General features: G+C 33.7%; 1 protein-coding gene across 1 annotated transcript in view; it reads right to left on the bottom strand.

Annotated features, from left to right (window-relative positions):
- Positions 1-3,542: 3,542 nt before the first annotated feature.
- The window catches only part of LOC128998647 (uncharacterized), a 38,267-nt gene continuing 23,134 nt past the window's right edge, over positions 3,543-18,675 (bottom strand). The window contains exons 4-6 of the mRNA XM_054424870.1: positions 5,314-5,384; positions 4,643-4,726; positions 3,543-3,819 (exon numbers count right to left, since the gene is read on the bottom strand). Coding sequence (XP_054280845.1) covers positions 3,566-3,819; positions 4,643-4,726; positions 5,314-5,384 — 409 coding nt within the window. The 3' untranslated portion in view covers positions 3,543-3,565. The remainder of the gene's footprint in view (positions 3,820-4,642; positions 4,727-5,313; positions 5,385-18,675) is intronic.

Genomic DNA, 18,675 nt, shown 5'->3' with positions numbered 1-18,675 from the left:
TACTCTAATTTAACGAACTTCCCACTCAAGGATTTAGTCCAGAAAACAGCTGTGTGCCGCCAGCAATCAAATGGTGTTTCATTGTACTACTGTACTGTAATGAGTTTTACCGGACACCAATCAGCTGATTATACTGTATTTGGGTGGTAATGAGTGGTTATAAACAAAAACATAACCTTACTTAAAATAGTTAGTCCTTAAGTGTTTTAGTCGGTGGGAATATATTAGGATTTGTACAGATCATTTGTCGTTAACTTAGCTTAGAGTAGTATGGCGTAAAATATCGTACGTCATTCGTCCAAAATGTGTTTACCGGACTCGTATGATGATCCCGCTCTCGACTTCGTCTCGCAAGGGAATGACCACACTTGTCCGGTAAAAACTTATTTTCAGGACTAGTAACGTAATATACTATTACAAAAGGTAGGTTATACTCTATTAACAATTAAAACTATAGGTTGTAAAATACATTTATGTCCCTTTCTAATATGATAAATTATTTTTTCAATTCATATCACAATAATAATTTGTGTAAAAACAGGTTACTTAATATTTATTATTAATATTTATTTATTATTTGTTATTAATACTATTTGTGGAACTTAGTATTAAAAAAATAATAATAATAAAAAATACGACGAAAATGTGGATACAATATCTTTGAAACAATTTGCATGTTTTTTCAGAAACATTACATAAATGAAAGAGAACAATTCATTCTTCAATTTTTGCCTGAATTTGTATTATTTATCAAATTAAAAACCTATAATTGTATTGCATGAATGCTCATCCAAGATTGCATATTCATCTAGATGTTTAATTTATTTTTGTTAGAGTATTTGTGGTATTTTTACAAAATTTATAATTTTAATTACTTAAATAAAAAATTATCGTTTGGAATATGTATACTACTTGCCTACGATTCACTGAGATATAAAAAAGTGAAACACTCTACGTTTTCTCCCAGGTTATGCCCAAGAAGAATAATTAAATTCAATTAATTGTCCTACAGTCACCTAACAAAGTGGCCATCCTGGCACTGTAGCATAGAAAGTTGCTAATTGCTGCATATACTTACTTTTGCCGCACACTTTTTACTTTTGCCGTTCAGTTTTTTTTTTGCCGTACACCAGTATTTCCACCTAACAACACAAAAAGCGTGCTTTTATTAGGCGCACAATACGTGTACGCTTGAAAATAAGTTGCAACACTTAAAGAAATTACGACTGCGATCAGCTGGTGCAGCGTTTCACATTCGATCAATGTTTGGATTTAACCTGACCTAAAAACTTGTTGTACAGTGTTTGAAAGACTATTATTAATATGCTTTATTGTAACTGTAGGAAAAGTATAATGTGTAACGTGAGTGGAAACTGCCTTTGCTGCACTCGACAAACTTTCCACACTCGCCTACGGTTCGTGAGTAAACATTTCTCTCGTGTGCAGCAAAGTGCCACTTCGCCCTCGCCCAATAGTTAGACAATTAACTTTAGATTGTGTTCTTATGGCTAGTAAAATAGGGAAAATGATTTCCATAGTAGGTTAAAAAATGTAATCCAACAAATGTATTTGTTCCTCTATGCTGCAAACCTAAGCATTTCTCTTACTAACGTTAGCTTTACTGACCATATAAATATATAGCCTGTTTAGGCTATATATTTATAGGCATATTTATAGGTCTAGGTGTTTACCTAGGTGTAAATTTAATATGATCCTGTGTGAATATAGCCTTAAAAAGGTAAATGAACGTTAGTTATTTTGCACGTGTATTTTTTGACAAGGGCAATTAACACACTTGAATTATTATTTTTAATGTATCTCTTTTAGGCACTACCTTTACGAATGTATAGCAGTGAAAAGTAGGTGTATGGTCTCCAAGAAGTACATTAGGCCGTTTCTCTAGATAAATATTTTTATTTTAAACTCCATACAAACACAACTAAATGGCGTATGTGTTGTTGTTTTGATTTTTATATGAACGGTTTTTTAACTTTGACTTCAAGCTATTTTTGCTTATTATTTTCTTATAGTAATAAGAAAACCACACATGAATTATGTGACCTCATTTGCCTATTGGGTCTGATGATGATTGGAGTGTCCAATCGAAATCGATCACCACTTACCATCTTTATGTATATTTACTATATATACTTTACAGACGTATTTTTTTACTTTTCGTAAATTTAATAACACTTATAATGCTGAAAAAGAAGTTATTTATTCTTATTGATACATTAACAGTTTGTACGTAATCACATTGCTTGCACATTGGGTGTTTTTTTATACTTTGGTAAAGATACTAATAACATTCAAAATATTCAAAGGTCTACTTTACTGCATTTTCACTTGTCGACGTTTTACCAAAATATCATGTAAAACTTAGCTTGTACTTAAGATACAAAGAACAAACAACCATTTACTAAATTTATGGTTGTGAAGTTGATTAGACATTTAAATCCATATTAGTAGTGATGACGTACACACGAGATTCCAATTTAGTTATTCATGAAGTTACCAGGGCAATTCTGAGCAATTACTTGGTCAACCCCAAACTTTTTCATATTTTACTACGGTCATAAGGATGTTCTCAGAAACAAGAAACATATAATTCAAGCCCCGCAAGGCCATCCTACAGGTTGCCGAACGATAAGAAGGTTCAAAGTCCACGCGATAACAGTGGCTTGCGGGAGACGCGCGGAAGGCCAGTTGTGACAGTACCGATTAGGTTAGGCCTAACCTAACCTAACCTATACCATAACCTAACCTAACCTAGCCTTGCGGGGCTTGAATTATATGTTTCTTTTTTCCTGAGAACATCCTTATGACCGTGGTAAAATATGAAAATGTTTGGGGTTGACCAAGTAATTCCTCAGAATTAACGTTACCAGCATTTTATAACATATTGAAAGTTTATGTCTATATGAACCTCAGGGTCGTGCTTGGAACGTCATAAGCAAATAAAAAGGTGAGGTGTTACAGTATAAGAAAGAACTGTACTGGTAAATTTTAAGTAGTACACCGGAACCTGAATCAAAACATCGGTGCTTTGGTATCACAGTCCGTCGTTGCTACCAACTGAACCACCTTTTACTTATACCATTAGTGCACGGAATGATGCTATATGTATTTGTACTTTTAGTAGAAACTGAGACACAAAGAAGGTGTATCCCAAACGCACTGATAGACAGAAACCTGGATCCATGTTAATATACTTTTTCATAAAGTTTTCAATCCAAAGAATAAAACAAAAGCAGGCGAATAGAGAAATTTATATAACATTTACAGTTGAATTGATAAATTATGTCATAATGTCAAATAATGTTGCTTTGTAAGTTAATATTAGAATAACTCTGATATTATTGACAAAGGTTTTTTAATAATGAATGTATAAAAATTTTGTAAAATGGACCACTAAATCGATCCAAAAAGAGGTGATAATATTGTTTAGTTAATAATTCCAACGATGGCTGCAGTCACAAGGATAATGTCATGTTTTCTCTAGTGATGGGATTTTATAAAGGAATAAATAAATAAACATCGAATAAATGTTAAAAGAGTTTATAAACTAAATTAAGTATGCTGGGGGAGCGGGCGGAGGGAGGTTGAGGGCGCGGTAGAAGTTGCCTTGGATGTTGTTTACACAGATCTGCTCCATGACACATTTGTGTGGGTGCTTCATAGGCAGCATGACAAAGTCTGGCAGAGTCAGACCGGCATGACAGATGATCTCCTCCACCTTGTCAATACATGACAGGCCGAGAGGGACACAGCGAGTGGAGACTCCCACAAACGTGGGGCAGCCTGAGTTGTCGACACACTCTAAAATAGACCAAACCAAATATTTTTTTCTTTTGGATTTTGTATGTAAAAAGCAACACTTGGGAATAGCAAATTAATCTCATGGACCTCTGCCTGGGTTTGATTTGAACATTCACTTTCAACCAAACTAATTAGTCCCAATTCTACTATTATTGTTCATTTGGCTATTAGTTGTTTGTTATTGTTGCACATTTTCGTTCAGTATGGTGTTGTTTTCTGTTTACATGTTTCGAATTTATTTATTTTCATTTATTGCCATTCAATAGGTATTAATTTATTGTAAGTTAGTTACTGTGTATGCATTTAATAGGCAGAATTTAAAAAAAAGTGAGCAGCTTGTATTTATTTAAATAATTGTAAGTAATGGATGTTTTTCGTTGGAAATGGAAACAAATAAATAAGTCCTGTATGGTATTACTAAATAATTGTCTACACCTCTTAATCTTTATAATTCAAAAGTTGAAATTTGTTATGGGTTATGTAGTGAGGAAAATAATTTTACAACACTCGGTGACCTATAAAAGCCAATATAGACTTATCAGCCTGAATATAGAAAAATCAAGAATGGTGCCTTTCCGCTAACTTTTCAGCTAGCAATTTATAAGGGCCAAGCACAAAGAGATTACAAAGCTAGTTTGGTTTGGATACCTATAAGAATACGAGTTTTAAACAATTAAACAATTGTATATTGCATTCCTAGTACCGTTAAGTGGCATTTTCCGGTTCACGCTCAAGTTTCAAGTGTGAAGGAAAATTCACCTGTGAGGAAAATTCATTTACAATAATTATCAATTACAAAATACTAGAAATAAAAGTACTTTACCTCCAAACTCCATCTCACGGTAGTCTACGTAAGTGTCACAGCCAGCGTACCCGATGATGTTGGAAGTGTATGTACAGAAAGGTGCTGAAACATGAGGTATTACATGACAAAGGAGAACAAAGTTTGGTTGTTTGCCATTTATTCATATAATTGTCAAATAAATGGATACTAGACAGCTTATGGAGTTTATATAGTTTCAGTTTTCTATGCAACATATGAACATTCAATTTAAAACAACATAAAAAACTTCCGGATTTTAAATTATTTGTGACTGTAACCAATATGTTGTTCTGTTACTTTTCCGTTTCTTATGAGGATTAAAATGTCCAAAGGTAAATGAGTTGGTTATTGAAAACAACTAATAATTTCTGCTGTACAGCAATTTTATCATTACTTTTACTCGATTATGTAGAGAAAAGTAATTTCTTGCTGATCAAAAACTTTTTGTGTTGATCAGCCTAAGTTGAAATTGAAGATGATATTTGTGAAATTATATCATTTAGTTATATTTTCTTTATCCAACATACATTATTATGAATGTAATATTATGAAAGTCGTTAGATATTATTCGAATAAGTATGTTGATGTGATCCAGAGACTACCACTGATTAGTTTTTAACTTGGATGTTTTAGTCCAGTATATAACATAAAGAGAAGAATATTTTACTTACATGCTGCTCTAAATCTTCCTAGCGAAAGATCCGTTATCACCGAGGTCTCGATACGGAGGGACCCATCTGCGCTACATGTAAAAGCATACTTTAGAATAGTTGTATACTTGTATGTATCTAAGTCAAATACCACAATTGAATCAGTCACTCACTTACTAAACCAGTCAGTGATAACTTTACACTATATTTCAAGCGAAGAAGTCATGAAGTGAACTCTGACAGTAGTTTTGTTAATTTAGTTATGCCTAGTACCAGGGGGCCGAGTATTGTTCGGTGGCGTTTAATTTGTTTATGAAGCTATGATAAGCATTGTAAGTGTTATTAAATTGACCGAAAGTAAATCAAACTACGGTAGGCTTAGTTTAATTTACTTTCCACTAACAATATGTATGTATGATTTTCAAGAGATTTTAGTATGATGATAGTGAAACTAGTTATTGTGGTCCCACCTAGGCTAATAACAAAAAATAAAACAAGGTTTCAGGTATTATTTCTTTTCATCATAAAAAGCATTGTGCATTCTTTAATACAAGAGCACTGAAAAGAGGAACTGTGAAAACCAAAAATCCTCACATCATACATGCTTTTTACCATAAACTCACCATACTCCTGAAAACCCTAAATTTTGAGGGAATTGCTAAAAAATATGAACGTTTAAGACGGGTTGTAGGAAATGATATAGTGTAACCCAATGTGGTACCCCTTTAAAGGGTTTTCTAACAATGGTAGACTCAGATTTAGTACTTTTTAATGGGTTGATAATTGCATTAGGCTTAACTAATAGAGGATAACTGTAGGGAAGGACCATGAGCTCTTAAGTTCGCATTAATAAAGAAGCATTTTCAGTATTTTCATATTTATTCAACATTTTAATTTAATTTAATTTAATTTCAAATAATTTATAATTTTAGGGTAGCAATTAATATTTAGTTGTATATCCCAATCAGCTAGATACATTTCAAAAACATCAGCCTTTGTGGTAAGATATTTAATTAACGATTTATAACAGGCAGTTTTTAAATTTTGATAATTGAAAATGAAAAAAAGTAAACATTAATATATTAAAATCGGTAAATATAAGTTATACACAACAAAACCAATATTTGCAGGAAACTGTATTCTTGAATAAGGTTTGGGTATTATTAGGTTACCAAAGACCGATCCACCACTCCTTCCGATCCTTTGAAAAGTGGTTGCTATTAAGGTCATATACTGTTAACGAATATTGCGGTAGTATCAATAAACCTTCTTGTAGCTTGTAGTAGTAAATTCTTGTAAAGTTGGCTCACGTCATCTATATACAATTTTCTAAAACTATTTTTACTTGAGAAACGTTATAGTTTACCTAATAGGCATCTACAGTTTACCTATTAACCAAGGGCTCTACAGAAATTGGAAAAGAAAAGAATTAAAGTCGTCCCCTTTAAGGTACATTTAATGTACCTTATGAATCTAACTAAATGGTGGTCACTTGTACTTGTACACGTTTGGGGATATAATCTTGCGAAGAAGTCATGGAAGCGAACACCTGAAGGAGATTTGTTAATTCAGTTATCCTTTGTACCAGGGGACCGAGTTTTGTTCGGTGGTGTTAAATTTGCTTAGGAAGCTAACAATATAGCAAAAACGTGTGTATTGGTTTAATTAAAAATATTATAAAATACTGTCCAAAATATGTTATAAAACTAAACTTGTGAAAACATTTTATCATACGCAGGTATTGGTGCTATTTATAGAAATTTTATTGACAATTTTCTCATCTTAGGTCAGTAAAATATTGTAAATAAACTCGCATCAATTTAACAGTTAACAAAAATATCAAAATAAAAATTAACACTAGAAAAATTCATACCGATGGAAATAGTTTGCGAGATGACAATCTTAAATTTGTTTATCTATCAGTATATATCTACGTCGACGATAAAACAATCAGCTAATTAAAATTAAAACTTATTACAGTTAAGTGTATAGTTTGATAAATTGAAAGTCTTTTAGACACTTGGTCATGGATTTGAAGTTATAACAAATTTCAAATGAGGTATCTTCGTAAAATTTATTTCAAACCATAACATTTTAGCAACACGTAATTTAATGGTTCATGAAAGTATTCTAATACCATGGTAGTTTTGAAAATACTTCGTTAAACCATTTTAAGCACAAACTTAACACTTCAAAAGTTCACACGCTAACTATGGCCTATGCTATATTAGCGTTTTATGCTAATGAGGGGTCGATAAGTAAATTTTTTTTATTTTTGCTACAATTAAACATTTTAGTTTAGATAATAAATTTTTAGTTTCTTAAATACATTTTGAAAGCTGTGCCATTATAAAAGGCTTAATGTTATAATAATTCATCCCATACCAGATTCTTTGATGTAATGACATCGATACAAATTGTAGTTTTGTGCTAGTAAACTACATTAAAAGTAATATTTATTCTAAACCCATGAACTTAAAAGATAAATATAGTCTACTCTTATAAATGTAGTACTCTTAAAAAGACAGAATGTATAGAAAACAGCACATAAACTCTTTTAATACTTTAAGATATGTTTTTAAGCTGGACCATATAGTTTCAAAGGCTGCAGGGCAACAACAAATGGCTTAAGGGTTTGCAAGACAACAAAAATGGCATAGTCTCCATTTTATGCCCTAGCTAGAAGCTGTGTGATATGATTGACAAGAGTGTCGAGAAATTAGTTGTTGTACTGAACCACAATTATATGGTACAACGAACCACTCTAGTTCCTTCAAGAATATATAATTTATTAATCATACATGTAACTCATATTCATTCCCAGTTTTACTAAGTTTAAATAAGTATAGATACATCTCCTTTGATGAACGACCCCTCATCCTGTTCGTGAACACGGTCCTCTTTCGGACAAGAAATAATTTTATTACAATGTATGAAATGATATCGTGTAGTTATTCTTGTCAAAAAGGTACAATTTTCCCCTTAAGAGACATATTTAATGTATAATTTATTACACAATGACTAGAAGTTTCTATAGATATATAAGTAATGTTCATTATTTTAAATATGTAGGCAGGTTTTCAATGAATGGCCACTTTATTGTGTTATAACATTTTCGCCATTCATTTATTTCTTTACAAATCAGTACATTTTACCCTCTTGATCTGATTTAAACTATATTCAATAGTACTACTGTGATTCAGCCTCTTATCTAGCCTCTACACTACCGTTGCCGCGCCGCTCCACTATCAGTTCAATAAAAATATGTTTTGACCCAACAAAAATTAGCCAAGCAAGGAATTTGGTACGGATGTTGGGTGTACCATCCTTCTGAACATACTAAAACTCCCCTGAAATTGAAGCTGTGCAACGGCCACCATATTGAAAAATGGTGGCATATTTATGTATTTTAGCTTTAGTGACTTTATTATTAGAGATACAGGAAAAAGCTAAATATACAAAATTTAGTCCCTCTAAAAACACATTTTGGGTATTTATAAATTTTCTCTAAACCCAACGGTTTTTGAGTTAAGTACTGGTGGTACCATTAGTCTGTGCTCGTGGCTGTAACAGCTGTAGTGTGGATGGGGGGGGGGGGGGGGGGGTGAGGGGGCTCTTTTCTAAAAACATTAGTCAGTTTTGCTGTCAGCGTTTATTTGTTTGTTTTCCCTTTTACTTGTAAACAGTTCAATGTTTTGTTTGTGATATTCTTAACCTGTTTTCACGTTTCCTATTTTCCTTAATTTAATATACACACATATTTTTCTAATTTTTACCTTTCATTATCATTATTAGGTGTACAATTTGAGAATCCTTCTAATTATTTTACAAGACGAACATAATAACATAGCATAACAACATAATTGAAACGAAAAATCGAAACCTCAAGTCGAAATTGGAAGGCCAAGTTAATCAAGGTGACATTACTATCCTTATCAGGGATTAGAAGAATGTGACTGTTCCTACCGACGGAAAACGAGTGAAAACAAACTAAATACACATAAAATTGTTTAAAAAGACAACGATTTCACGTCATTCCAAACTCCACGACAAAAAGGTATGACTAAAGGACCTGAATTGGCATTTAAATTGACGTTAATATACTGAAAGATGTGAAAAGTGAAAGAATGAGAATATGTTAGTTGGATCACTTCATGCTGATCGCTCATTTGCTGAAGTAAAGTGCTAAGGAGAAGATCTGGGTCTTGGATTGGAGGAGAAAATAAGAACACGAGAACACAATTTACGTTTCTGCTAGCTACGTAACCTTTTACTTCAGCCCAAATGAGTTATATTGGGTTTAGACCTGGGTGGTAGGGAGGGAGACGAAGAATAACATGGTCAGTACCCGTGAGTAGTTCATCAATTTCATATGGATTAAATCTTGGTTTGTTCAGCAGTACACGCTTGTACAACTCGGGAACCAGCATTTCGTTGGAAAATGGTATTTCATGTTTCATGAAATACATGGTCCTTCATTTCTTGTTTTCTACTATAAAAATCTGGGTGCTTTATAAAATCTGGGCGCTGGATGTGGGTGCTTTTTGCTTTGTCTACTTGTGCATTGCGATAAGGTGCGTTATCTACAACAATCACGGACTTTGGTGGTATGTTTGGCTGAAGTTTCTCTTTCATCCACTTGATCATAGTTTCCTTCCTGACGTTGTCGTGATAATCACCCGTGGTGCTCGATGCCTTCCACACCGTCAATGCGTTAGGGACAAAGCCAGCTTCACTTCATGCACAAATCATTATTAGGCGTTGTCCTTTAGAAATGGGTATACGCATTCCCTTGGTTGAGTTGTCAGACCACGATAGACTTGAAACATGGCTTGTTAAAATATATGACTCGTCCATGAAAATAATAGTACGACCCTCATTTATGAAACGTTTGACTGCTCTCAAATAAGAAATTCTCTTTTCCAGAATTTCGTTGGTCACAATCAAAATTTTTCGGCTGTTCTGCGTTTTCCGCCATCTGAAACCAAGCTCCTTCAGAATTCTCCTAAGGCTTGATTTTGATCCTTTAAAATCTATCTGTTTTTTTAGTCCCTCGTGTAGTAAAGAGACTGTAGGTAGTATTTTTTGTTGAATGTGGAACTCATACACCAAGCGTCTTATCAAAGCCTTATCAAAATCGTTCACTCCAGTAACGGGCCTTTTTCTGCTTTCTTTCAATTTATTAGGAGTGCAAAAACTTTTGTCGCTATCACCGTCATCATGTATTAGTTGTGCTTTAAGTTCACCATTACTCTTCGTTATGACTCGCTCCGAGACCCCTGTTGCCACTGCTGTTTGGGCGCGAGCTTTTGCCAATGGAATGCTTACAGATTTATCCTCAGGCTCTTTTTTCACAAACTGATGCACTTTGCTTACTATTTCCCGACTCTGGCCGTTCAGAGCCCTACCCTTCAACTTACTTTTCACTCTGTTGCACTTAATTCTGTTTATTCCGAATTAGTACGTTAAAACGCAATATTAAATAAAAACGCAGTTAAACTAAATGAATCTTTCAGTTAAATACACTCTGAAATGTACACTCCTACAAGAAACGCTTTATATTTATAAAAGAATATAAATATATCCTTGTTTCAATCAGGTGAATTAATTTGGTTATTCCTGCTGGAAATTTTGTAGACGACTATAATGGAGTGAATGAGCCCAAGTTTTATAGAATGGCTAGTAGTGTCAGATCCGCGCGCACATACTTATGACACGGTATGTATAGTTAGTTTGTTTATTTTAAACAAATCGTTGAAACCCATCGAAATCGACCGTTACTTTCAAGATTTATGACAATTATTCATCCCACTCAGTTAAACAGAGTGATATCATGGCTGAAACATTCTCCCATAGATTTCTCATCCTTACGGATCAGCCGAAGTATTTTGTTGTTATTTCCGTCTGGTGGACTGTAGAGGTCGTGTTTTGTTTACACATTGATTCTAGTTATTTCAGTCATTGAAAACCTCATTAAACCAAATAAAACGATCTAATCGCAAACAATAACTCTTCCCTTAGTTATATAACCAAACAGTAAAGTACAAATCACAAAATTAGGCCTACCCCTGAAATAATAGAAAAACTGTTTTTGGCTGATGCCCAGTTGCACAGGCGGTCAACAATCTGTCACTCTTGGATGCTCCTTCCCTCCTCGAACGCTTATATACCTATTCCCTCTTTTACGTTACATCGTTTAACTACGTTTAACAACTTTTCAATGCGAGGGGTCAGGGATCTTTGACCGCCGGTCCAACTGGGCATCACCCTAAAATGACCATCGGTGCAACTGGGCATTCGAGATCAGGGCCACCCCTGACCATCGGTGCAACTGGGTAACTGCAAAATTTTTCGTCACTAGCGTTCAGTATCACCAACATGAACTAGACACGAAAAACAACGTTCCAAATTTACAATGGGATGTCAAGTCTACTTGTGTTAGTGTGGTGGTACCATCAAAATATTAAAATGTAAATTTATTAAATGAGTACAAAATGAGGATAAAATATTAATATGACTATTACGTACTTTACAAAATATAGTTTATTCCCTCATTGCATACAATATTTCCGGTACTTGGTACGAGTTAATATTACTTAAATAACTTGTTCCATCTCCTTTTGAAAACCCCTTCAGTAAGTATTGCAATCGTGATGGAGAATCGTCATCTTTTTAGTAAACACAACCACAATTTGTAAATTTAAATTTGTAAATTGTAAATTTAAAACTCCAATGCTATTTTTATGATAAAGTTAACTTTTGTAGTTTGCTTGTTTATAGATTTATTTTGATCAAACTTGGAAAATTAGTTTATTTTATACTAAACTATTGATATTTTACTAAAGAAACACACTATATTAGCCCCCCCCCCACATAGCAGCAAACCTAGGAACTTGTTGAACCTAATTTTATTTATATAAATATAATAAATAATAAAACATCCAAACAGTCAAATGGAAATTTGCTATGAGTCTGCAGGTTAGCAGTGGCAGAGTTAATTTACTTATGAAATAAGTTTAATTTTAAGATTTTTAGTATCACACTATTTAACTAAATCGGATGAATTGTCGTAAACCTTAAAAGTAACGGTCGATATCCATGGGTTTCGCCTATTTTTGATAAACAAAATAAATATACTTAATCACAAATAACTAACCAACTTTAGAGAAAAATAATAAAGATCAAAAATATGTATTTTTAGATGAACTACATTTTGTATATTTAGCTTTTTTCTGTATCTTTAATAATAAAGTCACCATAGCCAAACATATAGAAATATGCCGCCATTTTCCAATATGGCGGCCGTAGCACAGCTTCAATTTTAGGGGACCTTTAGTATGTTCAAAAGGAATGTACACCCAACCAAATTCCTTGCTTGTGCAATTTTTTAGGTTTTTTGGAATTTTTCGCTTATTTTTACTGTACTATACAACAACTGATTTGTATTCATACCAAACCTTTTTTTCTTGACTCAGTTCTCATATTTTATTGCGTTTTGAGTTGTTAAAATAATTTTTTTACGTTATTCAGCGCATCTAAGTAAATGCTTCAATTTAAAGTTAACACATTTAAAGAGCCTCATTAAAACTTAAAAAATATCTAAATAGTTGTAATTTACCAACCCTTGGTCTTGGCAAGGTAGGAAAGATTTGGATTCTTTAGGGGTAGGTGCCAATATTTTTAGCACCCAAGAACATCGAATGGTTGTTTATCTTTGTAAAAAAATATCAGTAGATTCCCTGTGAATTTAAACAACGCTTTAAACAATTGTTTCAAAACCAGATGTTTTATGACGGAAGTCCGCATTTTCTTCCTATACATAAGTGGAGTTTTCAGGAACCATAACACATTACTGTTTAGTTTTAAAATTGTATAACGGAAACAAACTGTTACTAAATCAACGTAATGAGACCAAACGAACAAATACTTATGTTTTACAAATAACCACGATGCATTGTGGTGGTTGCTCAGTTGCAACTAGGGTTCGTGGTGAGTCTTATCTTGTAGATTGATCCCGATCGCCGTGTCATTATAGATTAAAGGCGGTGACACACTATCGATCTTTTCCCCGATCAAGACCCCGAACCGAGCAGGGAGAAGGGAGAAGGGAGATAAATATCAGCAAAATTTTACTCCGAACATTTCCCCGAACATGACCAAGACCAGACGAATTCTACCGAGCGCGGCAAAAGGAAGTTTGGAGAGAGATAGAGAGTGTGTGCGAGTGAGAGCGCGGAACTATCAATGCTAGCGCAGGCGGCCGCTCGGTGCGGCGCTCGCGACGATGTACGGGGCAAAAATGTACCGTGACACACTATCGTACATCGGACCGTACATCGGACCGATCTTTTCTTTGATCTTTCGCCAAAAAACCGCCTCCAAAGCGCTCGTCTCCCTGCTCGGCCTGATGTCTTGTTCGGCGTCTTGATCGGTGTACGGACCCGTGACACACTATCGAACATCCTCCCTTCGACCTCCTTTCTCCCTTCTCCCTGCTCGGTTCGGGGTCTTGTTCGGGGAAAAGATCGATAGTGTGTCACCGTCTTAAAAGGACGACGTAATACCAAAAAATTACCAAATGGCATCGAGAACCAAGTCAGTGAGATTGTTCTCAGAAATAGATGCCCTACTTATGGACAGATGCCATGCTTATGGCCATTTGAATTAAGGAGGGATGGGTTAAGAGAAAAAATTCTTTCGATCTTCGGGTGGAGTTTTTTTTCGGGTCGGGATTTAATTTAACCGTCAGCGACCTTGCCTCGAAACACGATGATGACAATGTCTGTGATCGCGGGAAACGTACAAGATTTTTCCGCTTTCGTGGGAGACGATGGTGATTTCTCCGCGATCGCCGAAGATGTACACAATATCGCTGTTATTGCGGGTTTCCCGTTATAATTCCCGGAATATGGACGAGGAAAAGGTCCCAACAACACTAAGAGTTTAGATGTATGGCACTAATTGTTGATATGACTGTATAAATCAACAAAAGCGATGGTGGTGACAGAAAGATTATTAAACACATGCGTATTTGCCCGACATTATAAATAAGAGACTATCTATAACTCAAACACGCATTGAAATTTTATATTATTATTGAACACTGTGTTATTTGGACCAAATATTTGTTTATGGTTTACTAGTGGTGTTTTTAAAAGACAGTGTTTTTTTTATTCCTTAGTAAAATTGAACCAACCATTACAATTCTATGACCAATAGGTGAATCTATTTTACCAATGGTTGGTTTGTGTAGACCTGCGCAATAAAAACTGCAACTTGATATTCCGTTTCATCATTGTCATTTGCAAGAATATTAATTCAAAATTTTTTAAACAAAGTAAGATTTTAATTTATTGTTTTAAAAGAAAAACCTCACCCTGTTTCCGTCCCGTGCCATGAAGAAAATTAAAATTCTGTCCCGTCCTAAACTAAAATTGTAAAGCCATAATCTACGAAAGGGTGAGATTTTACCTAAACCAGATGTGTGTATGTGATGTTTGTTGATGTTTTATTAATAATTATGAAGTGTGTATCTTAATTAACAAAAGTTTTGTTTTCTTAACTTGTTTACTTACTATGCAATTGGTATAGAGAGCTTCAGGGATAATAGAACAATTAGGGTAAAACATATATATAATTTGTAATGCACCAATTTCAAATAACTCATTTGTTGCTTTAAAGAGAACCCTGATGCAACATTGTTTAAATATAAGTAGGATTTTCAAGTAAATACTCTTTTAAATAAGCGAAACATTTTAAAATTCGACCACACAGTTTCATAAATCCATTGGTGATACTAATATTGTATAACCTAGTAAATTTTCACCAAAATTTAAAATAGCTTATTCCCTAAATGGGAAATTTGCTATAAATATGTACCTTTATATGACAAAATTGGTGATAATGTTTTTTCTCAAATCAATTAAAGATGTTTAATTATTTCATGAACATGCTTGGTTACACAACTTATTATAGTGACGAGGTTAGACTTGAAGAAGAAAACTTTCCGATCCGCAGCCCCTCCCCGTTGCAAATTACGGGCATGCTTTGTCAGTGAAATTTATTTAAAATGGAATTATCATTAATTATTCAATCTATAAATACACTTTTGTTACGTATCCATTTCATACATGACAAATATTTCCCTCATTGGATCTGGAGTCTAATTTACAGTAAATTGTGGAACATTTTAAATAATTTGTCTGTATAAGATGTATCATGTTTAAAATACACACAAAACTCAAACCATTTATTTATATGGATGTAGCGTATATTTCTGCCGAGAGACCTCAATTTACGTGTGAAGCGAATTGTAGTGCATGCAAGCCTGAAGTTGTTTCATTTTGTTGTAGAGTTCATCAAAGCGTTTCCTAGCAGCACTAACGTTGTTATCACTGAACAAACAATAGGCTCTCTTATAGGTCACATTTGCAAGCAGTATTCCCTTTCTCATTCTCAAACTATATAACACAAATATATAGGAATATAAATGTTTAGTTATCTATCGGTTTGGTAAATTTCATTCTAATAAGGCAGTTTTGAAAGTTTTGTTGAACTAACAACTGGATTTTGAGTATAAACAAGATCTTACATGCAGTGAAAAATTCTTTGTTACATAATACTCGATTTATATAAGTAAAGCCAATAAAGTATGACAACTCATTATGGCAGTTATGACAGGATCATGGTTTTACTTTTGAAAGTTTAAGACAAATACAGCAAAATCAGTGAATAGATCACGAAAGGGTAAGAAATTGCTCATCAGTAACTAAACTGTATAAGCCACTGTACCAAAGCATTCGTCTGCTGGATCTGTGGTCTCACAAACGTTGAATGGGCATTCTTCCAAATAATTCCACCACTGTATATGCAACTCACACCAAAAACAATTTTGCTGAAAATTCTACTTCAGATTCACTTGTTTTTGGCTGTGACTTTAATCTTGCAAATCATAATTCTTCTTCCTCCCAAGATTCTAGTCCTAAGATTGGAACCCTTCAAATGACCTTGCTTATCTGCATAACATGACATAGGTATACGTAAAGTCACACTTTCAGGACTGTGGCTGTGTGTTGCAAACAGGACTGTTTCACTGGGTGGAATTTTTGTCGCAACCCCTTTGTTTTGGTACATTCTGCAGAAGTCACACTACTCAACACAGTGTGAAATTTTATAATAAGCTGCCTGAGCCTGCTCAGGCAGACAGCCTTTCTCTTCCTCTTTTTAAGTCAAAAATTCATAACTGGCTCGTAGCTAACCCATTTTACTCAGTTAAGGACTTCATGAATTATAAAATTAAAGCCGAATCATTCATACTGTAAATCAAGAACTCTCAATCGTTATTCTCAATCTTTGTTACCTATAGATATGAACATGTTTAGTAATATTTTATTTAATGTAATTTGACAATGCCTATTCCTATGTACAACTTGGTCAATGGCAATAAACTTTCTTATTCTTATTCTTATTCAGTAATTCACACACTTGCCTACTCCGAATCATCACCAAACAATCTCTTTCAATCTTACAATGGGGATCAGTGCTCGTTCTATAAAATACATTAGATTTTATAATACCAATTCGAAAATGTGATCTAGAAAATGTCCTTTCTGTCTTAAGGAGCCTTCACTTTAAGGTCTCAACCCCTAAAAGTAATCTCAAAGTTGCTGTAGGATAGTTGTATTTTTAAGTGATGTGTGATGAAAGAATTTTGAGTATGTTATATTTGTCTATTATTTAAAGCGGAGTAGATATTTAGTGTAGAACATACACAATTAATGTGAATGTTATAAATAGACAGATATATAATATTTCAGAGATAAATTTCTAAATCATCAAAAAGACAACCTTCCCATTGAACCCATAGTTTGTTTATTTGAGAGCATTGCTTTTAAAAATTATTTGTTTTTAAGGTAATTTGATTTTAATCTCTTATCACATGAGTGGCAACATTTCACAGTAATCTAATAGTTATAAGAAAAAGTTAGGATAGGTTCAACAATATTTTGTTCTATAACCCAGTAATTACTTTTGTATTTGTATTTTCAGGACATAGATTTTTACAACATATGACTATCATCACCCAATTATTATGAAACAATATAAAATCCAAATTATTTGTTTTTAAAAGTTTAAAGATACGGCTCTTAGAAATAGAATAGAATAAGCCTATGTAAAACAGCTGCTTTCGATCTCCTCTTAAATATTTATTTAACATATTTTTCATATATATTTGTTATCTAGTAAAATATTATAACAAAAAAAAATGATGATTTGCCTAACTTCGTTAATTATTATAAATATATATATTTATTTATTTCGTCTAAGGATATTACTACTTACAGTGTTAATAATATTTAAACCAACGTAAATGTTGGTAAGCTTTTCGTCCGCTATATATTTTTAGTCTATAATCAATACAATAATATGTAAATGATTAATCGAATTTATGCTTGTGATGCACTATATTTTCATTTTGCACTTTTCATAAATAACATTTATGTTTTTGTAAATAATTAGGTAAATAATTGATTATATTGTTTAATACAGTTGGTTAGCCTGGTTATACATCTTACTTGAAATTTGGTTATATGTGTATTATTTTGTATTTACACACGAGGCTTTCCATGTATAGGCTATCCATGGAAGTGTAAAAGAGAAACCCCATCTTTAAAACTTACAAACCTTTAAGCCTCACTTCCCATAGTTGTATCGACATTGGTTGATTTGAGACATTTATCACCATGGTAGAGGAGTGTATAAGCATGAGTCAACTAAATCACGTTGTGGTATCTTCTTTACCTGATGTGTTTCTCAAAAGAACTTATAGAATCGATCATCCAAAAGAAATGTGCAAATATAAGCTCCAAGATGTCACTCAATCCTTTTGATTATTTTGTTCTTCAAACCTCCGAAGATGATGCAAACCTCACTTCAAGGTACTACAACTATATCCGTAACATCCAAGGACTTATACCTGATTACATGACGAGTTATTGGAGCTTTGTGCAACAATCTGTGTTCAACACAAGTATTACATCGTCAATGTCACCAAACGGAGTCCATGTCGAGACCTGTCCTCAAAATTATTTCGTCAGGGTTCTCAAATAGTCGTCGCCCTCTCTCCCACAAGCTGGACTTATACAGTGCATCCTTCATAAACTATTTCTGCTTAACAGTCCTGAAAGTTATGGAGGACTAGACGGGCTGAACACTTATAATCGCCTGGGTCTGCATAACATCCCGTCTGTTTATCATCACTATCGTTCCATCTTAGCTGAATGTGCGCGCCCTATTCAATGCCTCCATATCAAAGGTCTCAAGAGCTTTAAATATAACCCACGTTATTTATATTCACAAAAGAAGTAATCCTTCCTAGGTTGC

The sequence above is a fragment of the Macrosteles quadrilineatus genome, unplaced genomic scaffold (assembly GCF_028750875.1).
Source record: "Macrosteles quadrilineatus isolate MER2022 unplaced genomic scaffold, UCM_ALF_1.0 Scaffold_7__1_contigs__length_78375512, whole genome shotgun sequence".
In the NCBI taxonomy this organism is placed as follows: domain Eukaryota; kingdom Metazoa; phylum Arthropoda; class Insecta; order Hemiptera; family Cicadellidae; genus Macrosteles; species Macrosteles quadrilineatus.
Note: the sequence above shows the minus strand (reverse complement) of the source record. Positions and strands in the feature narration are given on the sequence as shown.